This window comes from Procambarus clarkii, chromosome 5 (genome assembly GCF_040958095.1).
Source record: "Procambarus clarkii isolate CNS0578487 chromosome 5, FALCON_Pclarkii_2.0, whole genome shotgun sequence".
NCBI classification, from domain to species: Eukaryota; Metazoa; Arthropoda; class Malacostraca; order Decapoda; family Cambaridae; genus Procambarus; species Procambarus clarkii.
This window is the reverse complement of record NC_091154.1, coordinates 8,467,900-8,492,658: the sequence shown is the minus strand read 5'-3', so window position 1 is coordinate 8,492,658 and position 24,759 is coordinate 8,467,900. Positions and strand designations below refer to the sequence as shown.

The 24,759-nt window shown below is 47.3% G+C and overlaps 1 protein-coding gene across 1 annotated transcript in view; it reads left to right on the top strand.

Annotated features, from left to right (window-relative positions):
• LOC123765488 (endoplasmic reticulum transmembrane helix translocase) overlaps nt 1–24,759 on the top strand; it is a 77,913-nt gene that overhangs the window by 33,020 nt on the left and 20,134 nt on the right. The window contains exons 14-19 of the mRNA XM_045754111.2: nt 1,201–1,326; nt 2,857–2,949; nt 3,322–3,444; nt 4,229–4,418; nt 17,403–17,599; nt 20,662–20,797. Of these exons, the coding sequence (XP_045610067.2) occupies nt 1,201–1,326; nt 2,857–2,949; nt 3,322–3,444; nt 4,229–4,418; nt 17,403–17,599; nt 20,662–20,797 (865 nt within the window). The remainder of the gene's footprint in view (nt 1–1,200; nt 1,327–2,856; nt 2,950–3,321; nt 3,445–4,228; nt 4,419–17,402; nt 17,600–20,661; nt 20,798–24,759) is intronic.

Here is a 24,759-nt window from a genome sequence, read left to right as displayed (position 1 = left end):
TTCAGGAGGGATTTTTGCATTTGGAGGAGAATCGTCTTTTTCCTGTCTGTCAGTTCAAATCTCTCTCCTTCTTTCTGTCCAATATTTTCCCTGTCCTATATCAGTCCAATCTTAGTTTCCTCCAAATTGTCTACAATATGGTGGCCATATTTTGCTGAAAGTTAATACGTACAGTAGTGTCTGGCATCTACATTTAAAATAGTTAAACGTATATTATAACACCATAAACGATGCAATTCACAAGGACTCTTGATGAGGGTTCGAACCTATGTGTTGGATGTTCCCAGACGCGCTCTGGTCAACTGTACCACGACACGGTATAAGAATTGCAACCCAGAGTGCTACTGCCCCGACAAGGATCCCGAGGCTTCCACTGAAGCCTAACCGGGGTTACACACAATTCCCCCCCCCCCCCCCCTCCATGCACTCGGGCTCTGTCAACCAAATAGTTCTATCTCTGATTTCAATCCTGAATATTGTACTTCATTCAATACACAAAGAAATCACAACGAGAAATGTCAATGAACAAATTCGCATGGGAATTTGTGGGATTCCAAGGAGGCCATGACCCACAGGCAGGCAGACACAGGCAGAGTACACCCTGCCCTTGCCCCGTTCTGAGCGAGTTGAATGTCTCTCCCGTTACCCCTACTTTTTTCTGATCACAGCAGACCCCCAAACTCGACATCGTTAGTGTGACCCATCCTCCCGAAGGCAAGGTAAGGTGATTGTCAGGAGAAAGCACCAAGCCATTATGGAAATTCTACTAGCACTTGGATAGAGAGTTTCAGGAGTGATAGTGTTCATAGCAAGCATTGTCGGTCGAACATACAGAAACGGACACTTGCAGCAAATGCAGATCACTTTAAGTACTACAGTATTGTATTAATTTTGTAGAACGTGCACCAAAAAACAGGGAAGTGTCTAGGTCAAGTATATAACACGTGTGTGCGTATCAAATTAGGCCACAGATAGCATATGTTAGACCTAAGATTGCTTATTTAGGCCTAGGACAAAAATGTTTGACCAAATAGTTGCTCTAAGTACAGTACTGTTATTTTTGGAGGTTAGGTTGTTTTAGCTGAAGGAGATGGCCTTTGCAGGTCGTTGTTCCTGATCAGTTGTAATTGCTTAAAGCTGAAATGTAAACTTCAGCAGAAGGAGAGGGATACCTTGACTCTGGGTTTACTTCGTTTGCAGGTGCGCGAGACAACCCGAGAGAGGCTGGAATGTAATCTGGCCTTCGCTGGCTTCATCATCATCTCGTGTCCCCTCAAGCGGGATTCCAAGGAGGTCATCAGAGAGGTGCTGCAAAGCTCACATGCCGTAAGTACTTGTACTAGGGAAGGGGAAGGAATTATCGGGAAAGTGCCAGGCTATTACGACTATAGTAGTAGGCATCTATTAGTCTCGGGAGACTATGAAGTTTTGCTCTGGTTGTGGGTCTGGAGTGACCTCTCTAGGGAGCAAAGCCTGGGTAGGTTGATACGGGGAAGAAGCTGTTACCCAAGCAGCAGGTCCCTCTCTCTCCACGGCGCCAAAAGTCTCCAATGGAAAGCCAAACGCCAATACGATTGGTTCCAGCCCTTTCGCAGCACCTATCTTTCCAAGTGTGCTAACTATATAGCACCTGGAAGGGATCATGATAAGGATTTGGGACCGGGTGGGAATGGTGCCCAACTACTTGGTGGACGGTTGGGGGATTGATCGCGACCTGCATGAAGTGAGAGCATTGCTCTACTGTCCAGCCCAAGTGTTTGGGCGGACTTGTACAGATATGGTATTAGGTCCCAATACTGTAAGAACTTAGTTTCAAATTCCCATAGCCTGAATCTCCGAGTAACCTGGATGAGTCAATGTTGATCATTTTCAAGTACTGTAAATGGTAGAAGTAACTAGGTACATTACGAGTGTGTTGCATGTGGATAGGTACGAGTGATGTTGGGCGATACAAAAAAAACTTCAAACATATTAATATTTTGACTTTGTTGGTAAGAAAGTTCAATGTCCAGTTAACTTCGATTGGGGGAGGGGGGGGGGGCATTGTTATTTGAATTCCGGAGCGTCAACAGTACAGTACTGTACTCTAAAGTAACATCATTTTTGTGTAACACATTTTGGCTGGAGATATTGGATCAGCCTGGCTGTGAGATCCTGCAGGCTACAAAGATAAATAGCCACATATAAAACCCAGGCAATAAATAGCCCTTTAGCCCAAGTAATAAAGATCCCTTTAGCCCAGGCAATAAATAGCCCTTTAGTACCTTTAAGTACTTAGTTTGGAATTAGTGCCTAATTTGGAACTAGTACCTAATTTGGAATTAGTACCTAATTAGGAATTGTACCTAATTTGGAATTTGACACCTAATTTGGAATTAATGCCTAATTTGAAATTAGTACCTAATTTGGAATTAGTGCCTAATTTGGAATTAGTGCCTAATTTGGAATTAGTGCCTAATTTGGAATTAGTGCCTAATTTGGAATTAGTGCCTAATTTGGAATTAGTGCCTAATTTGGAATTAGTGCCTACTTTGGAATTAGTGCCTACTTTGGAATTAGTGCCTAATTTGGAATTAGTGCCTAATTCGGAATTAGGTACTTTATTTACTAAATTGTGTTGTTTATTTGTTCTCTAGCTTTCATTGGAAGTGGAGTAGTCTAAATCAGAATACAGAATTAATCCTACTTCCTGGTTTCGGCTAAATCAAATTTTGTTTGTTTGGGGAGTGGGGAATGATCTAATGTAGTTAAATCATACATTGTTGCAAAGAAAGTTATTTATATTGGTCGAGTGAATTGGGTACAGAACTGTTAAGGTTTTCAATGGTGCGTGTAATAACTGTGTTGTATTGGCAGGCTGTGATGATCACCGGTGACAACTCCCTAACTGCGTGCCATGTGGCCAAGGAATTGAAATTTACACAGAAACCGGCCACACTTATTTTGCAGGTGAGTGTACGAGGACGGGTTACAACCCTTTCTCTCTCTCTCTTGCATGATGTCACATTTTGTTTGACAGAATCAACCAATTCATTAAAAAAATATGATTGGTTTGTGAAAAATGGAAGTTCCATAACTTGTTGTGTTTTTTGGTACAATAGTCCGTTTTCATACATTCAACCAATAGTTGCTATAAATACTGAAATTTTGGCGTTTGTAACATACCGTTCGTTGATATGTACGTTTGTCCAATGTGGATTCACGTCGCAGTGGCAGTCCTGTCTTGGTGGGGGGGGTCATCATATTGCGTTATTACTAATGAGAGGATAATCTGATTACTACATTTATTAAAAATTTGTCTTTATTTTTGTTTTTGGACAGGACTATGGTGAAGGAAACTGGGGGTGGGAGAGCATCGACGAGGTCATCAAGATGAATGTGGTGCCCCGAAAGAACGCTCTCGACGAGTTCTTCAACACGTACGACTTCTGTGTGACAGGAGAGGTAAGGATTGGGGTGTTTAAGTCTCTTGTAGTTTAACTAACAATGAGCTTAAATTGAGGTATGATGAATGGTGATTTGGTGGAGGAAAATGTTTCCCCGTAACAGCAACTGTCACTCGAGATGCTTGACGTGTAGCAGTGATACTTGGCTAGTACCATACTTGATACTGGTACTTGACATGTAATTAGCGTGATAGTCAATCTTTCTAGGCTGTTTCTGCCTGGTGTCATTGAGTGGGATTATGTGGACAAATGACATGTTGTATATAATAAATAATCAAATCTTGAGACCCCACATTTGGATCAAAGCTGTGTCGTCTTGACTCGCCAGGCACGCGCTCTCTGGGGGGTTGATACCTTTGTACAGCCTTATAGATGAATCGTGTCTTGGGTCACTTGGGGTCATGTCACTGTATGTAACAAGTCGTCAGCAATAACAGTAGGCGGATTATTACATGCTTAAAACACTGTTTGATTTAGCAGAAATGAGTAGATCATTTTTACCATTGATGTCAGCCCCCACTCTCTCTAAAAATACTGTATATGTGCAATTCCTGGTTTTAAGTAGAGGAAATTAAAAAAAAAAATGCTGTACTGAGCATGCATACAAAAGTACAGAGAATATAAGTATAGGAACCATTCAAGTCTGAGGCATACGAACTATATATATACTGTATTGGTTCACAGATAAACAAGTGGAAATTGTCCTATGAACATGTAAACATTACAATATCGGCACATATACGTAGATTGCTGCTAATAGACAACTTAATTTCTGTTACCAGGGCCTCACATGGTTGAAAGACCACCACACCCACTTCTTCTGGAGCATCCTTCCTCACGTGCGGGTATTTGCACGCGTCGCCCCCAAACAGAAGGAATTTGTGATAACGGCATATAAAAGTTTAGGCTTCACAACACTGATGTGTGGAGATGGGACAAACGATGTGGGTGCTCTGAAACATGCTCACTGTGGTAAGCAGATTAATCTCTCGTTTAATATTAATGTGATACGATGACAATCTACAACCCCCCCCCCCTACACACACACACACACACACCGCCGCACTGCATAGCAATTGGCCTCACATTGCCTGCATAATATTGGTTGGGAGAATTAGGCTGGGAATTCATCTTTACCAAATCTCTTTGCAATAACGGTAAAAATAGCCTCATCTTATTTTTAAACGTACATAATCATATTTCTCTTCAGGACTGTGTATTATTCCACCCCCCCTCCCTCCCCCATCCCCCTTTTCTCCAATCTGATGCATCCCCAGCCCTCATAAATGGGAAATGGGATACTGTTTATATATACCCCCCCTGGTGACCTGGTCGAGGACCAGGCCACGGGGACGTCGAGCCCTGAAAATTATGGCAAGGTACCCTAGCATTGGGCAACTGTTGTGGGCTAGATCCTGGGGAAAGGTCTCGATAAACCCAAGTACTGTATAAACTTTCCTTCCCAGAAAATGAAACTTATCATTTTATATACTGGACAACATACCAACACAAGAGTTTAAAGCTTAGTTAATTAACCCTTGAAAGTTCATAGGATAAATCAATTATTACCTTTTGTGCATAAAAAAAAAAGTAAATTCATTCAAAACCAATTTTATGTCTTCCTCTGTCGTGAAAAGCTGTGTCCTGAGCATAGGAAAAATAGCCCAGAAATTGTAAGTCACTTTTCCCAGGTGGCAGATGTTTACTAATGTCCCAAATACTGATTGGGACCACCGTGTCCCAGCAGGAGCTTCAAATGTTTCAAAGTACGTGTTGCATCTTAGGATGTCATATTCATCATGGGGTCAATTGTCTTAAGGTATATCACGAGGCAGCTAGTTACAGGTAGCCGCCGAGGCCCATCCAGAAAGAGGAGTTTCATTACATTCAACTTTTTTTTTTTTTTTTTTTTTTTTTTGTATAATTACTTAAGTGTAGTTACAGAATGAGAGCTATATTTGTGGTGTTCCGTCTTATCAGCATTGTCAAATGATGCTGGTGGGTCAATCTTAGTTTTGGAATCTACTTCCTTCTGACTTGACTGGTTCCAGCTGTCTGCCACATCTATTGGTAATAGAGGACTTTCTAATACTTGTCGGCACTATTGTTTCCTTAGTTTGCATCGATGACCTCTTGTTCTTGAAGTTGCCGTTTACGGAATTCCTCTGTCAATTTGGTAGATTCCTTTTACTATTTTGTGTGCGTGTGTGCAATTACATGAGGGTTCTTACCTAAGTGTAGTTACAGGATGAGAGCTACGCTCGTGGTGTCCCGTCTTCCCAGCACTCTTTGTCATGTTACACTTTGAAACTATGGACAGTTATGGCTTCCACTACCTTCTCTCTTGTTCCAATTGTTTATCACTCAGTTTGCAAAAGAAAACTTTATCATCTTTTTGGCGCTTTAGTTTCCTTAGCTTAAATCTATGTCCTCTTATTCTTGTGGTTGCCAGGTTCAGGAATTCCTTTGTTAATTTGATAAATTTGCATTATTTTGCAAGTGGTGATCATATTGCCTCTTTCTTCCATCCTCTAGCTTTGGCATATTAATGTTTCTAACCTCTCTTCATAATTAGTTTTCCGATCTGGAAGCCATTTTGTAGCATGCCTTTGCACCTTTTCCAGTGTATTAATGTGCTTCTTGAGATATGGGCACCACACAACTGCTGCATATTCCAATTTTGGTCTCACAAAAGTCATGAACAGTTTCTTAATATTTCACCATTGATATAATTAAAATTCAGTTGTGAAGTTGGAGAGCGCAGTATATGTGGGTGCAAGAGAGTGGTGATCACGAGCCATTGTGTATGGGGGTACAAGACGGTAACACACTGTGTATCCGGTCTTACGATGTGGGAGGGGGGGGGGGTAGGAGCACTGTATGCTGAGGTTAACCCTTAACATGCTAGGGGTATAATATCCTTTCTTCCCCACAGGCGCATGTAATTTTGAAAAAAAAAAATTATTTTTTCTTCCTAACATGTTAATTTGTGTTCACTGATCACGGAAAAAATAATAAAAAAAATCGTAAGTGGCATATATTGCCCGCTATAGGGCGGGGAAATCTGGCAAAAAATAGGCGCTGACTCAGCATGCGTCCCAGGCGATCTGTTGCTTGCCAGCTGTCAGGCCGGAGTTGCCACAAAGAGATAATTACCTAATTATATCAAGGTCTCTGATTTTTCATAGTTTTTTTGCTGTAATATTCAATAGTGTGTAGTTTGATATATTTATATAATAAAATGAGTGAATCATCGCTGTACTCAAAAATATGGTGTGCATATTGTTGATTCAATTATGTTCATCAATCAGTGAACAAATACTTCGTCGGTTATTACATTATAAGCACAGGTTATATATAAGTATCTGCATGTTTTGTTCACTATAATGAACCACTAAGTAGCTATTATAAGTCAAAAAGTAACGAGGAGTGACCGCCGTTTACCAGCCAGCCACTACCGCCCTCCCTCAAGTCATCTGACTCACCCACATTCTCCTCCCACAATACTGTTTTTGCTATAATTCACTATATACAGACGTTATATATAAGTATCTACATGTTTTGTTCACCATAACTGTACATCTAAGCTTGTATGGTGAGTAAAGGCACAAAGACGTAGGACCTCACGCAGTCAGCTGATGGCTGCCGCCCTCAAGGCCAGACGCACTAATATTTCTCCTCCAACAATACTGTGTGGTGTTATTACGCTATATACACACATTATATATAAATATCTACCTGTTTTATTCACCATACGTGTACAAATAAACCGGTATGGTGCCCAAAGACCATCGTGGTAACCAGTAAACAACACTGTCGTCTGCACGGTGGTGTCGTGCAGATGACGCCACCGCCCTCACCAAAATGGTTGCTCCCAACCTTCTCTTGCTGTTTATATTCTCTATACACACATTATATGTAAGTATCTACATTTGTGTTCACCATAGCGAACCACTAAGCTGGTATGGTGAGTGCAGTCAATAAAAGGTGGCCACACACAGTCAGAAGACATCGCCACCACCCTCCCTCCCACAGCATTACTCCTCGCTCCATGGCGCACAGCACTAAATATCACCACAATCCTGCTATTATCAGAACCCTGGTCAGTTTTATCACAGTCAGGGGTCTTCTGTAATAATATCATCGCTACATAATAGCATGAACAAGTATGTTTTGGCATTTTTAGGCGATGCTGTGGTCACAAGCTGAACAGCAGTGCTGTTAGCTCATGCTGCGTGCATCAGGCTTTGTTGCTCACTCAATACTGAGGCCAATAACACCCGGGAGTTTGGCCCACGATTTAAAAAAAAAATGGCATCTGTTTACAAGAGCCTTGATGAAGGTGTGGTGAACCCCGTGTATCCGCGGGCCGTTTAAATCTTGCGTAGTACTCCAACACGTCATATGACGTGATGGGCAGTTGACTGGAACAACGTCCAACACGTCATATGACGTGATGCGCTTTTAAGGGTTAATGAAGGGGTTGGGAAGGAAGGAAGCACCCGCTCTACTTAGGAATATTATAGACTGTGGGTTGGTTGGTGTAGTCGTCGTTGATCCTCCTCTACGGACAACCCAACCCACAACTCGGTAGAGTGCTTATACTAGGAGATCACCCTTGGCGCTTCTGGCTCTTGGAGAGGGGCTCAACGTCACACGTTCAGGGGATGCGGCTCCAACACTTAGCCTCGTCGTCACGTGCACACACCCACTCGAGCCGCTGTGACTCCCCACTCTCTCCTTATGAGATATGATCTCCTCAATCCCCCTATGACTTACTAGTATTACCTCCTACCCTGTCCACAGCAGTGGTTCATGGTTCTTTCTCTCTCTCTCTCTCCTTCTTTACTACCTCCTGGGAAGCCTCACTAGGACAAGGGCAAACACCAGCAAATTGTGACACATTTACTGAAGAAAGCACATACACGATACATACACACATATAATAATAATGAATCCTATACTCTATAATATCACAATCAGGTTGCACTCCAATACCATCAGAACTCTATTATCAGCTTATCAAGTGGTATCCTACCTCCTGGTTCACCACCTGATACTATTAACTTCCTCAAGTTGGTCAAGCCTACACACTGTTACACCATCAGCAAGATAACATATATATATAGAAAACCAGCATTTGAATGCAATAACATATACCAGTATAAATGTTCATTGATACTTCAGTATAAAAAAACTCCTTGACGCAAGAATGCCAACAGTCACTCACCTCTCACTGCGTCTTGCACGCTAATGACAACCAAACACTATCAACTCCCTACTAGTAATCCACCAGAACTTCCCCTTCCACCTCTGGAAGTTCACTACCCTATTTCTTTAGGTCCTTCCGGGCTTCACTACCAGGATCCTCTGCAGCTCCTCCAGGCTGCTATCATGAAGTTTCCTTGAGCAACTACGGTGCTTCACCCTTCTGCTAGGCTCCTCCACAGCTCTCTTGGCTGCTACACCATGAAGTTTCCTCGAGTAACTATGGTGCTTCACCACCTCTACAGAAGCACGTGACACTCCTCTTCACTGCTGCTTCTCCTCACAGCTCGAGGTCCTCTGCTCCACTACCTTGGAGTCTCATCAGCTACTTCATCTGCTGGCTTCGAAGTTCTCAGCAACTTCTTCCCCAAAAGACAAACCTGCAACCCATCGACACTCCAATAAAATGTTCCCCTTTAACACATAAACAAAAAATATTCACACAATATGTTTGCCTCAAACCTCTATCTGTTCTCTACATACAGTGAGAGTGGACTCCCCCGTTTTGGGCGGGTCCATACTCCACCTCGCCTGGTGGCGGTCCTCACTCGCTGGGAGGGTCTTCCTCCATCCGGAGCCAGGCTCCCTCAGTCGTCCGCCAGCGCTCAGAGAGGACGGACGTCGCTCCGTGTTCCTCCCTCTTCACTCTCCTATTTCAGGCCTTCTGCCTTATTAAAACATGTCTAACTTATAAATAAACATCGCTACTGTCGCTGGGCACACGACCAACTACAATGCAATCACTATGAACTGGCGTATATCGTGCTTACCACAGATTAACTGGTCGAGGGCGCTTTTCCTCTGACGGCGTCTGGTCAGGGCGCTCCACACAGCCCACAATAATGCCTCCGGGCGGCTTAATATTCACTAATTATCGTCCACGACTTGAGACCACACGTCCCCAGCTCGATTCCACAGCTGGCACGTCTGCACACTTCTCTTCTCTTAGAGATATATCACTAGGGGTTCCCTTCTGACGGGAGCTCAACGGAGCGCGGCTTCCCCCTGCGATGTCTGGCACTCAAGTGAGGTCAAGGTCCTCCAGAAGCGAGCCTCAAGCCTCCAGCAAAATGTCCACATCTCCTAGCCAGTCATTTATCTATTTTCTTCTGCATTGCCCATAATCTCAAACTGTTACACATATCCAACCAACTATTTTACATATGCGTTATCACCTCAATACTTGCTAGACCTTCTAGTTAGGTCAGGCTTGCTGAATAACTCTCAAGAAGGGAGACTCGTTTCTCCTGCAGGCTGAGATCATAACACTCCCCTCCCCTTATTTTTGAGAGTTATTCTAGTGGCTAGGCTCGAGATAACGCATCAGCCACTACATTGTCTCGCCCTCTTATGTGCGTTATCACCAGGTCATACTCTTGGAGCGATAAAAACCATCTGGTTAATCTCTGGTTTGCATGCTTCATTTTCTTCAGGAAAACTAGGGGATTATGGTCTGTATACACCGTTACTGGGTGTCCTCCCCCACTCACATACACTTCAAAATGTTTCAATGCCATCACCAGGGCCAAAGTCTCTTTCTCGACTGTACTGTACGACCTCTGGTGCTTAACGAACTTCTTCGAGAAGAAGGACACGGGGCGGTAAATTCCATCATTCTGCTGCGTCAGTACAGCTCCGGCCCCTATATCACTGGCATCTACAAATAACGTAAACGGCGCTTCAAAATCTGGCGACACTAGTACAGGTGCCCCAGTCAACAGTCTTTTGGTCTTCTCAAACGCTTCTTGTGCTGTTCCATTCCACTCCCACTTCTTGCTCTTTGATAGCAAACTCGTCATAGGAGCGGCTATGGTGGAGAAATTTTCACAGAACTTCCGGTAATATCCAATCATACCGAGGTATCTCAACAATTCTTTCTTACTCCTGGGCACCGGGAAGTTGTCAATGGCCTCCACCTTTGTTCTTACCGGAGCAACCTCGCCTTGCCCTACTATATATCCAAGGTACTCCAGGCGGGCTCTCCCGAACTCGCTTTTTGCCAAGTTGATCGTCATGTTGGCCTTCTCCAAACGATCGAACAAATCTAAAAGTCGATCCACGTGATCCTTCCAGGAATCAGCGAACACCACAATATCATCGATGTACACTGCACATCCGGTCGCGCCTTGTAATACCTGATTCATTACTCGTTGAAAACAACTACCACTATTCTTCATTCCGAACGGCACCACTTTATATTGGTACAAGCCGTCGGGAGTCACGAACGCTGAGATCCTCTTGGCCTCCTCAGACAGGGGAATCTGGTAGTATCCCTTCAACAGGTCTATCTTCGAGACATACCGTGCACTCCCAATCCGATCTATGCAATCGTCAATGCGCGGTATCGGAAACGAGTCAGCGACCGTGAGTGCATTCACTTTCCTATAATCGGTACAGAACCGGTACGTGCCGTCACTCTTCTTCACGAGGAGGCACGGCGAACTCCAGTCACTGTCGCTAACCTCTGCCAAGTCGTTATCTAGCAGATACTTCACTTCTGCTCTCATTGCCGCTGCTTTCTCCGGGTTAACTCTGTAAGGGTGCTGCTTGATGGGCTCAGCACTCCCCACATTCACTTCGTGCACCGTTCCGCGGTGTCTTCTAGGCACGTCCGTGAATAACGACTTATTCCTCCGTAGGATCTCCACTAGCTCCTGGCGTTGGTCATCCTCCAAATGACCCAGACGCTCACCTATCTTGGCCAGGCTTTCTGTATTTGATATCTTCGCGCCATCGGCCCTCTCTAACTTACAGTTCTCCTCTTCTATTCCTTTGCCGTCTCCTCCACACAGCACCGTCGCCTGCAATGGGGTTTCCATCGGTTCTTCATCGCCTAGAGGCTTATCTCTGTCATAGTACCTCTTTATCATGTTCACGTGGCAAACCTGTGACTTCCTCGGACGATCTGGCATGTGGATTATATAATTCACATCCCCTAATGCCTTCTGGATGGTATATGGTCCACAAAATCTCGACTCGTATATACTTCCTTTTACCGGTAGTAAGACTAACACCTGATCTCCTTCTTGAAATTTCCTGCCCTTCGCCTTCCTGTCGTGGTACCTTACCATCTCTGCCTGGGATGTCCTCAAATTTTCCTTGGCCAAATCTCTGGCCCTAGAGAGTCGCTCTCTAAAAGTCTTCACATATTTTCCCACGTCCACCTTAGGCCTATCCACGGTGAGCTGCTCCTTCAGCGCGCCCACTGGGCTCCTCACGGAGTGTCCGTACACCAGTTGAAATGGGGTGAATCCGAGTGATTCTACTACCGCATCCCTGATGGCGAACAACACGGATGGTAATGCCTCGTCCCAACTACTCCCTTCCTCAGCGCAGTATATCCTCAACAAGCTCTTTAGCGTTCCATGGAAACGCTCCAATGCTCCCTGCGACTGAGGGTGATACGGTGACGAGCGCACTTGCTCTACTCTCCATCCTTTCACAGTTTCCCTAAACAACTTCGACTGGAAGACACTCCCCTGGTCCGTCTGGATAACCTTGGGCATTCCTACCCACGCAATGTAGTTCTGTAGTCTATCCAGAACGGCTCTCGACGTCACTCTTCTCAGAGGGATTGCTTCAGGGAAACGGGTGGCCGTGCACATTATGGTCAGTAAGTACTCGTGGCCTTTTCTGGTCCTCGGCAACGGACCTACACAGTCTATCAAGACTCTCTCAAAAGGCTCGCCAAATGCCGGTATGGGCTTTAAGGGTGCCTTTGGTATAGCCGGAGCCGGCTTACCTGCACGTTGGCACGCCAAACATGTCCTACAATATTTCTTTACCTCCTTCCATACGTTCGGCCAGTAGAAGTGCTCCTGCACCTTATTTAAGGTCTTCTTCACCCCCAAGTGCCCTGCCATATCTACGGAGTGGGCTAGTTCTAACACAGCCGCCCTAAACTCCTTCGGCACTAACACTTGGTGCTTCTCCAACCATACCTTATCTGCGCCGGCTTTGTCCGGTCGCCATTTCCTCATTAGTACATCATCGTCCAAGTAGTAATACACGGGGGACTCCGGACATGAATTTCCCCCTTTTGCCTCCCTGATTAGATCTATAAACTCCTCTTTCTGAGCCCTAATCAGGTCCGCTCGGTTCACGCTGAACTTTTCAGGTAGGGTCATTTTCACTTCCTGTCTCCTCGAATCCTCATTCTTCTGAGCTCGATCTTCGTCGAACAGCCCAGACATGTCCATGTTGACCTCCTCCCTTGGTGGAGTCGACACTGCCATCTCATCTCCAATGTCTTCCTCGGCGGCTACGTCCGACTCTGTCACTACACAGGCCGGGTATACGATGACTTGATTGTCCTCTGCCTCATCTTCAAGGATGCTGGCTAGATCTATCTTGTCCGGCGTTCCACTTGTACCGCGGTCCTTCTGGTTCACCTCCGGCACAGCTTTTACTATCAGCTCTGGCAACACCTTGGACCCACACAAGTCGTTCCCCAGGATCACTTGGACTCCTGGAACAGGTATGTTGGGGCACACTCCCAACATCACCTCCGCCGACAAATAATCTGACTTCAACTGGACAGCACACACGGGCATGTCACTCTTAGACAACAACCCATGAACCTTTATCCTCCTACTGCCAGCTAACAGTCGATCATTTCTTATTAGGCCTCTCAGAATCAAGCTCTGATTGGCTCCAGTATCCCTGAGGATACTAACCTCCACCTCGGGTTGACCTTCTATGCCGACCCAACCTTTACTAATGAACGGCCTATACCGCTCGTTCATCAAATCTACCTTCTGTGGTTTGTCTTGTTGTACATCAATGTACTTCTTCCGGGGATCACATGTCGTCAGGGTCACGACTCTCTTGCCCTGCCGACAATCTCGCATCATGTGACCTGATCTGTTGCACTTGTAGCATCTCATTTGGGAGAAATCTCTCCTATACGCCCCCGAGTAGCTCTGACTCTGCCCACTCGTATTGGAGTTCCTCGGGCCAGATGTACTACTCATACTCTGTGGAGCTTCATTGGACTCTTGTCTCCTCTGCACACTTTTATTTTCCTGCTTACCTCCAGCAGGCGGACTCGGCAACTTTCCTTCCTGGGGCTTAAAACTAGCTGGTCTGCTTGTCTGCCCCCCAAAACTTCTTCCTCCCCAGACTCCACTGGGTCTGCTATTGCTGCGTCTCGCCTCGCTTCTCACTCTGTTCTCCCTTAAGCTCTTGTACGCTTCAGTAATCATATCCGCCCTATCTGCGGCATCTTTCACCTCCTTTATCCCTGCTTCTTGGATCTTGAACTTTGTTTCGGGATGCATCATCTCCAAGAACTTCTCCATGACCATCAGTTGCTTTAGGTCAGCGTAAGATCCAACTCCAGCAGCCTCAATCCACTTCTGGAATCGTCTTTCCAGATCTCTTGCTGTCTCAGCAAACGTACATGCTCCAACTTTCACCATCTCTCTGAAGCGCTTCCTATAAGCTTCTGGGGTTAACTGAAACGAGCGCAAAATGCTGCTCTTTACCGTGGCATAATCCTGGCACTCTTCCAGTGACAATTGGGTGTATGCCTCCCTGGCTGCACCGGTCAATCTTAACTGGACCAGCTGGGCCCATTCCTCCTGTGGCCACTCCTTGATGCTGGCTACTTTTTCAAAGTGCTCGAAAAAGCTCTCTGCCTCTTCGGGAACAAACAAGGGAATGTCCTTCTCCCTAACCCTAACATCTGGTGGGTGTGATACCTGGGTGGTGCTCTCTGGCAACCCATGTTCAATCCTTTGCTCAGCCAAGGTTCTGTTCGCTTCTATCTGCATTTGTTTTGTTCTCTCTTTTTCTTTTTCGACCTCTAGTCTTGCTTTCTCTTTTTCTTCTCGGCTTCATTTTTCATCTGCAGTTCTAATTTCATCTTTTCCAGCTGGAACTGTCTCTCCTTGTCCTCACGCTGCATCTGGAGCTCTAACTGGAATCTCTCCAAGCTCCTATTCCGGCTACTCCTACTACTGCGGCTACTCTTGCTGCTCCTACTCGATCCCTGGGATCTCACGTCATCCTGCCCATCATCCTCCTTTCTACTTTCAGCTCCTTTTTGGGCTCCTTGCTCTGCCGCTTCACTTTTGGCTCTTAACTGCCTCAGGATCTCATCCTTCATCCCAGCTACTTTAGATGCTTTCAACCTGATGCCACATTTTTCTGCTATCTGTTTCAATTGATCCCTCGTGCAACCTTCTAAATCCTCAGGCTTGCCTGACTCCACAAACGCTTGCACCTTATCCATCTTTGTCCTGTGAGTCTTCCCAAGAGAGAATATACACCTGCGTTCACACAGTTTATCTATTTCAGCAAGGGTGTACAAATCCACTCTTGGACAGGGTGTGGGTGTGTCAGTTCACTCTCCCGGACACAGGCCCCCAATTTATTATAGACTGTGGGTTGGTTGGTGTAGTCGTCGTTGATCCTCCTCTACGGACAACCCAACCCACAACTCGGTAGAGTGCTTATACTAGGAGATCACCCTTGGCGCTTCTGGCTCTTGGAGAGGGGCTCAACGTCACACGTTCAGGGGATGCGGCTCCAACACTTAGCCTCGTCGTCACGTGCACACACCCACTCGAGCCGCTGTGACTCCCCACTCTCTCCTTATGAGATATGATCTCCTCAATCCCCCTATGACTTACTAGTATTACCTCCTACCCTGTCCACAGCAGTGGTTCATGGTTCTTTCTCTCTCTCTCTCTCCTTCTTTACTACCTCCTGGGAAGCCTCACTAGGACAAGGGCAAACACCAGCAAATTGTGACACATTTACTGAAGAAAGCACATACACGATACATACACACATATAATAATAATGAATCCTATACTCTATAATATCACAATCAGGTTGCACTCCAATACCATCAGAACTCTATTATCAGCTTATCAAGTGGTATCCTACCTCCTGGTTCACCACCTGATACTATTAACTTCCTCAAGTTGGTCAAGCCTACACACTGTTACACCATCAGCAAGATAACATATATATATAGAAAACCAGCATTTGAATGCAATAACATATACCAGTATAAATGTTCATTGATACTTCAGTATAAAAAAACTCCTTGACGCAAGAATGCCAACAGTCACTCACCTCTCACTGCGTCTTGCACGCTAATGACAACCAAACACTATCAACTCCCTACTAGTAATCCACCAGAACTTCCCCTTCCACCTCTGGAAGTTCACTACCCTATTTCTTTAGGTTCTTCCGGGCTTCACTACCAGGATCCTCTGCAGCTCCTCCAGGCTGCTATCATGAAGTTTCCTTGAGCAACTACGGTGCTTCACCCTTCTGCTAGGCTCCTCCACAGCTCTCTTGGCTGCTACACCATGAAGTTTCCTCGAGTAACTATGGTGCTTCACCACCTCTACAGAAGCACGTGACACTCCTCTTCACTGCTGCTTCTCCTCACAGCTCGAGGTCCTCTGCTCCACTACCTTGGAGTCTCATCAGCTACTTCATCTGCTGGCTTCGAAGTTCTCAGCAACTTCTTCCCCAAAAGACAAACCTGCAACCCATCGACACTCCAATAAAATGTTCCCTTTTAACACATAAACAAAAAATATTCACACAATATGTTTGCCTCAAACCTCTATCTGTTCTCTACATACAGTGAGAGTGGACTCCCCCGTTTTGGGCGGGTCCATACTCCACCTCGCCTGGTGGCGGTCCTCACTCGCTGGGAGGGTCTTCCTCCATCCGGAGCCAGGCTCCCTCAGTCGTCCGCCAGCGCTCAGAGAGGACGGACGTCGCTCCGTGTTCCTCCCTCTTCACTCTCCTATTTCAGGCCTTCTGCCTTATTAAAACATGTCTAACTTATAAATAAACATCGCTACTGTCGCTGGGCACACGACCAACTACAATGCAATCACTATGAACTGGCGTATATCGTGCTTACCACAGATTAACTGGTCGAGGGCGCTTTTCCTCTGACGGCGTCTGGTCAGGGCGCTCCACACAGCCCACAATAATGCCTCCGGGCGGCTTAATATTCACTAATTATCGTCCACGACTTGAGACCACACGTCCCCAGCTCGATTCCACAGCTGGCACGTCTGCACACTTCTCTTCTCTTAGAGATATATCACTAGGGGTTCCCTTCTGACGGGAGCTCAACGGAGCGCGGCTTCCCCCTGCGATGTCTGGCACTCAAGTGAGGTCAAGGTCCTCCAGAAGCGAGCCTCAAGCCTCCAGCAAAATGTCCACATCTCCTAGCCAGTCATTTATCTATTTTCTTCTGCATTGCCCATAATCTCAAACTGTTACACATATCCAACCAACTATTTTACATATGCGTTATCACCTCAATACTTGCTAGACCTTCTAGTTAGGTCAGGCTTGCTGAATAACTCTCAAGAAGGGAGACTCGTTTCTCCTGCAGGCTGAGATCATAACAGGAAGCAGAGGGCGTGCTGTTGTAGGCAAGTTATTGGTTCATAGTGGCACGTGTTCCTCTGTATGCTGTGTTGCGTGTGTGTGGGGCAAGTGCTTCTGTAGACTTTTCTCTATTCTGCTCCAAGTTTGGTAGAAATAGCCTAAGCTACTCTCTCCCTTTGAGATGTATTTTTTTTTCCTTGTCTCAATAAACTTACTTGACCTTGTTTTGTCTCCCCCACCTGATGAAAGTGGGAAATGGTGGGGTAGTGATGATGATGATAGACTTTACTGACAAAGTGTTCATTTGTTCCCAAGGTGTGGCCATTCTTTCGAATGCACCAGATCGACCGCCCCAGAAGAAGAAACGCAGCGACGAGCCAGGCAATAACATGACGCCGGCCATGTCAGAAAAGCTAGAAAATGCTAAAAAGTTGGCTAGGAGAGTGGAAAAGCATAAGGGTCAAATTCCTGCTCCACCTGGTCCTAACCAACCAAGATTAACTCCTCAGCAGGTAAGTTGACCCGTAACATTATACTGTATGTATATCTTGAGGCTGTACAATTGTGTTATTGTGACTTTTGTTGTGCATTGGTCTTGAGCACTAAATAGTGAAACCTTGATTCAACGAATCTCCGTTGGAACACCTGCCGGATTTACTCGCCCAATTCAACGCACAAAAGTTTGCTGAAGCGGAGGATGTGTGGACTTGTTTAGGATGTTGGGACTAAGTTGATAGATGAAGGCAACATTACAAGAAATAGCTGTCGGGGAGCCGGTCGTCCGAGCGACCAGCACGCTGGACTTGTGATCCTGTGGTCCTGGGTTCGATCCCAGGCGCCGGCGAGAAACAATGGGCAGAGTTTCTTTCACCCTATGCCCCTGTTACCTAGCAGTAAAATAGGTACCTGGGTGTTAGTCAGCTGTCACGGGCTGCTTCCTGGGGGTGGAGGCCTGGTCGAAGACCGGGCCGCGGGGACACTAAAAATCCCCGAAATCATCTCAAGATAACAAGAGATAACCTGACCTACCTAGCTGTGGCCTTGGAAGAGCTACTGTGCATATTTAAAACCAAATTCTCTGTTTTTAGTTCCAGCTATAGAGGATTTTGTTGAGTAAAATATGGGCCCTTTCTGGGGGAGCCCCTTGTAGCTAACATTTCCTGTGTGTGTAATGTCGCAGGGAGCGGTGGCATTTTTCTTCTTACATACGCCACCACCAGACAAGACACCCAGAAAGTCAGCGAAACAAAACACACCACAGCCGACTACTTCCTATACCTGCAGACTTGAAAATTGCCATAAAACTCCCCCAAAGTAGATAAAAACCAAAAACGTTTTGATCCAGCTCAGTCATTTACCCCCCCCAACTAGTTTGGGGGGGGGGAAGGGTTAGTCCGCGGCTCGCAGGCTGCGAGCCTCAGTTTGGGCCCAGATTCAGACACACCAGATTGCAGGTGGTCACTAGTATCATCATCAGTTCTCCTCTGATGCATCAGGCTGCCGCATGCTTTTTTCATGGGTTATTGCCTTAGTGGTCTACATATCCACTGGACTGTAGTGGGTATGGGCATTTGGCCTGCGGGCCGCTCCAAGCAACAGCCTGTTGGACCAAGCTCTCATAAGTCAAGCCTGGCCTCAGGCTGGGCTTTGGAGTATAGAACTCCCAGAACCCCATCCAGGTACAATCCAGATCCAGGTGGGGCATCATTGGGTACTCAATATAAGATATATTGCCGGAACAACCGTGGACATCTTCAAGAGGAAACTGGACTGTTTTCTAAGAGAAGTGCCGGACCAACCGGGCTGTGGTGGGTATGTGGGCCTGCGGGCCGCTCCAAGCAACAGCCTGGTGGACCAAGCTCTCACAAGTCGAGCCTGGCTTCGGGCCGGGCTTGGGGAGTAGAACAACTCCCAGATCCCCATCAAGCAGGTATCAAGCATGCTGCACTACAGTGCACCGAGATAGGTTTGATGATCAAACTACACATCAGAAAATGGAGAAACGATAACATTATAGTCCATCCTGGACCATTATCAAGTAGTGTCTTGATAATGGTCCTGGACAGACAGAAATATTGTCATTTCTCCATTTCTGATGTGTGGTTTGGCCATCATCTTCAGCCATGTTATTGTGACTCCTCATCTCCAATGTAGGTTGTTCTAGACAAGTGATTTTAACTAGTTTGATTTACTACTGAACACCAGCATGGCATCCCAGCGCCTGGGCTTCCCATTTAGCTCAAGCTTTCGGGCCCTGGAAACCCCTAGCCGGCTCCGTAGTCCACATGGTTATACTCGTCGACTCTGCCTTCGCTCATTGTGAGGTTGAAGGGTGTACATCATCTGTGCCACCAGACAATGTTTATTTCATCAGCCCCTGTCATGTTGGATCGGTTGACACCCTCGACTTGGGGTTGTGCATTGTGTGTGTTCCCATTTCATCTCTTCCCTCTGCTCTGATGACGTTCGGGGTTTCTCGGGAAGCGACTGCTTTTCATGGCTCGAGGTTTCAGTGATCTAGGTTGTGTGTGTCTGATTGGATGTGCCACGAAGCTGCCCCAGTTAGTCTTTAGGGACTTGGAATTGGAGGTGTGGGACACTTTATCCTTGGGCTCGGCTGCACCTCCTCCTTTCTGGCCCCGAAGCATCTGAAGGCTTTGGGGCAGAGTTTAGTTCGGGATGTGGCTTAGATGGCTTGGGGTAATCCCATCTGCATTGGGCATTGAGGCCGTTGGGGCTCTTGGTCCTGCCGAGGCTTCAGGGTTTTCATACCAGCCAGCCCATTCTTTAGAGTCCTCTCCCCTGGATTCTGATGTGCTGTCCCATGTGATGGGCAAGGACATTGGCTCTGCCCAGTGCCCTTGATTGTTGCTTCTGGGGCTTGTGGTGGGGGGAGGAGTCAGAGTTGGGGCCTTTGTGGAGCAGTGTCTTCTACAAAGGGTCTTATCCTGCAGGGTTGGGAAGGGGTTGTAACCTTCCCTCTATGTCTTGGATTAGGGTTCAACCCTTGGGTTGACTTTTGGGTACCTTTTGGGTACCTTTTGGGGTTACCAAGGGGTTTATCATTCTTCTGGGAGTTTCAGTCCTCACGTCTTCCTGTTCGGAGGTGTGAGAGGCTTTATTCTCTTATATTATTTTGGGGGTCTCAATTTTAAGCCCTTTTAAGCTTGCGGCCTAAGAATACAGCACACAGTTGCCACGATACACAGTTCAAGTATAACACGTACAGTTTGTGTGTTGGCAATATAAAAGTATAACCTGGCCTCAACTCGTGTGGAATTTGAATTTCCGTCAAAATTATTTTAAACACTTACTGTACTTAAATTCAGTTTTTATGTGTGAATGAAAATTAGTTTCTGTAAGTGAAAATTGGGGTGTGTGGAAAATTGTTACATATTTAAAAGTATGGTAGACACAGGAATTAACATTAATCCACGATAAACACACACACACACACGTGCACGAAATTCACCGATGCACTTCAAACTTTGTATAAAGCTACTTGCCTGTGTGCCACGAAATCCGCAGTCTGTAATACCATGCAAATCTCTCTACAGTTTCATTTTGTTGACAGGAGCAAATGATGAAAACACATGCCCAGCTGCAGAAACTTCTTCAGGAACTGGAGGAAGAGAATAACCCCGTGGTGAAGCTAGGAGATGCCTCCATCGCTGCCCCGTTCACGTCCAAGCTCTCCTCAATCCAGTGTGGTTAGTGTGTTGTTGAGTCTATTTGTGTTTTGTTCTTGCACTCTATCTCTCAGTTTCTTCCTTGACATTTTCCTTGGTGTGGGTTTTGGAGACCTCTCTCGATGTATACCCCTCTCGATGTGTACCCCTCTCGATGTGTACCCCTCTCGATGTGTACCCCTCTCGATGTGTACCCCTCTCGATGTGTACCCCTCTCGATGTGTACCCCTCTCGATGTGTACCCCTCTCGATGTGTACCCCTCTCGATGTGTACCCCTCTCGATGTGTACCCCTCTCGATGTGTACCCCTCTCGATGTTTACCCCTCTCGATGTGTACCCCTCTCGATGTGTACCCCTCTCGATGTGTACCCCATATGTGAGCCGTCATGTTTGATTTGTGTAGTCTCGGACACTTCTGGAAGACTTCCAGTAAACAGAAACCACCTTCGAAACCATCGTAGGCACCCCCCCCCCCCCCTCCTAGGTGTGGGTATGGAGAAGGTTGACCACCACCACCACCACCACTACCACCAGCCATCATCACCACCACCACCAGCCATCATCACCACCACCACCAGCCATCATCACCACCACCAGCCATCATCACCACCACCACCACCACCACCCCCAGCCATCACCACCACCACCATCACCACCACCACCACCACCACCACCACCATCACCGGCCATCACCACCACCACCACCAGCCATCATCACCACCACCACCAGCCATCACCACCACCACCACCACCAACCATCATCATCATCACCACCACCACCAGCCATCACCACCACCACCACCACCACCACCACCAGCCATCACCACCAGCCATCACCACCAGCCATCACCACCATCACCACCACCACCACCAGCCATCATCACCACCACCACCAGCCATCACCACCACCATCACCGGCCATCACCACCACCACCAGCCATCATCACCACCACCACCAGCCATCATCACCACCACCACCAGCCATCACCACCACCACCACCAGCCATCACCACCACCACCAGCCATCACCACCACCACCACCACCAGCCATCATCACCACCACCACCACCAGCCATCATCAACCACCACCACCACCACCACCAGCCATCACCACCACCAGCCATCATCACCACCACCAGCCATCACCACCACCACCACCACCAGCCATCATCACCACCACCAGCCATCATCACCACCACCAGCCATCACCACCACCACCACCACCACCACCAGCCATCACCACCACCACCAGCCATCATCACCACCTCCACCACCACAAGCCATCACCACCACCACCACCACCAGCCATCACCAGCCATCACTACCACCACCACCACAAGCCATCACCACCACCACCACCACCAGCCATCACCAGCCATCACCAGCCATCACCACCACCACCACCAGCCATCATCACCACCACCACCACCACAAGCCATCACCACCACCACCAGCCATCACCAGCCATCACCACCACCACCACCACCACCAGCCATCACCACCACCAGCCATCACCACCACCACCACCACCAGCCATCACCACCACCACCACCACCAGCCATCACCACCACCACCACCACCAGTCATCACCATCACCACCAGCCATCACCACCACCACCAGCCATCACCACCACCACCAGTCATCACCATCACCACCAGCCATCACCACCACCACCAGCCATCACCACCACCACCAGCCATCACCACCACCAGCCATCACCACCACCACCACCAGCCATCACCACCACCACCACCACCACCAGCCATCACCACCACCACCACCAGCCATCACCACCACCACCACCACCAGCTATCACCACCACCACCATCACCACCTGGTGGTGGTGGTGGTGTAAACTGTGTATGACTCCATACACAGTTTCAAATGTAGATACGATAGAGCCCAGTAGGCTCAGGAATCTCTACACCAGTTGATTGACGGTTGAGAGGCGGGACCAAAGAGCCAGAGCTTAACCCCCGCAAGCACAATTAAGTGAGTACACACACACACACACACACACACACATTATTTTTGTTATTTATTCACTTTTATTCACGAGGCCGAAACCCAACCACTTGGGGTGGACGGTAGAGCGAGGGTCTGGCTTCTTGCAGGTCTGTGTTCAATCCCCTTCATGGCGTAGCGCTTTCCAATGATATCCCCCCCCCCCCTCCTGAGGCTTCAGCATTTTGTAAGGCAGTGGTCGCGGGAGCATCATATTGAATCGCCCCGGCAAATGTCTGGTATGTCCAACATTTGTATAGAAGTATACTCTGTGTTGGCCCGGGTGAGTGAGTATAGGGGGACCAAGAGCTCCCTGGATGGCTCTTGGGTGTCCCTGTAAGGCTCTTGGGTGTCCCTGTAAGGCTCTTGGGTGTCCCTGCGACACAAACGGTTGACCAGGCCAGACACCACCTCCCTGTAGTGTCGTCCGGTTGTCCTGGGCCGAAGGTAGTGGAGAACAAGGACGTCGCCCGCGGTGATCTTGGTGAGGAGCCTGTCCTCGTGGGGGCGGGTCTTGCCCCCCATGGCCAGCAGGGAGCGCTGCCCCCAGGGGCTCCCTTGGTACATAATGTATGAACCAGTCACACAACCCCACACAAACATAACTATAAAATAAATAAAAATAATGAGAGAAAACTTCTCATATACAAGAGCCAACGGGTTATAACACACATAGTTGCGTGTGGTCAGCCCCAAAATGGCGTCATCCTTGTCAATGTCGCACCTCGCGAAGGGCGCGAATATCAGTGACATAATGTCCCTAAAGTTTACTACATCCCTTTTCCAGGGGTAGCTGGCCATCAAGGTAAAGGTCTTGCCTTGGACTATATAGCTATGATAGCCAAGTAAAACAACATCCACCACCACAGCCAAGATGTGGATGCCACACCGGCAGCCGTAAACATTACCAAAGTTACCCACACGGGAGCGGAGGAACTCTGCCACTTTCTCCCTGCTGTCCTGTCTACCTTTCTCTTCATCTTCATCATCTTCTGCATCAGTCATTAACGTCCTCAAGAAGTAGCAGTTTGCGCCTGTCTCAGCACCGCGCACCACCACAAGACAGACTACACAACCTACCAGGAACCCTACAAAGGTGCCATGGGCGGGTGATTCAGTCCGCCTGTTGTGGGTGTCGTCGTCATAGCCCACGGACACATGGTGTTACTCACAGTAAGTCTACAGGTCGTCCGGTGGTCTCTCACCTGTGCTCTGATCCACACACACAAACTCCTTCCTTATGATCAAGGAGCCGCTGATGGCTGCGATCATTCCCAAACACATAACGATGCCCCATTGATGGGCCAGTAGCACCGTGGAAGACACCGGGCCCGAGGCTCGCTACCGCCAGAAACACTTGGGCATATCGCCCAATACATCTTTGGTCTACTTGAAGACATCGCGTAACTTCTTGATCCGTTCTGCCATCTTAAGAACGGTTGGGCAAGCTTCTCAGGAATATCTGAGACCCGCTGCTACGATAACCGATAATAAGGACACGTTTGGAACCCTCACTTACATATATATCATACATATATAAATATTTAGTTAGGTGGGAATTAGAGGGAGATAGACATGGACTTGTCTATCGATAGACTTGGTTAAAGATATGTTGACAATAGACTTGTTAATGGTCCAAGATGGACCATTATCTCATCATCTTCTGGGGTGTGGTTTGGTCATTATATCTTCAGCCCCGTTATTGTGACTCATTGTTACCATACTCATGTTCCCTTCAGCCATTTGTGGCGGTGAAGGGAAGGTGGTGAAGAGTAGGGTAGGTGGTGAAGGGTAGGGTAGGTGGTGAAGGGTAGGGTAGGTGGTAAAGGGTAGGGTAGGTGGTGAAGGGTAGGGTAGGTGGTGATGGGTAGGGTAGGTTGTGAAGGGTAGGGTAGGTGGTGATGGGTAGGGTAGGTTGTGAAGGGTAGGGTAGGTGGTGATGGGTAGGGTAGGTGGTGAAAGGTAGGGTAGGTGGTG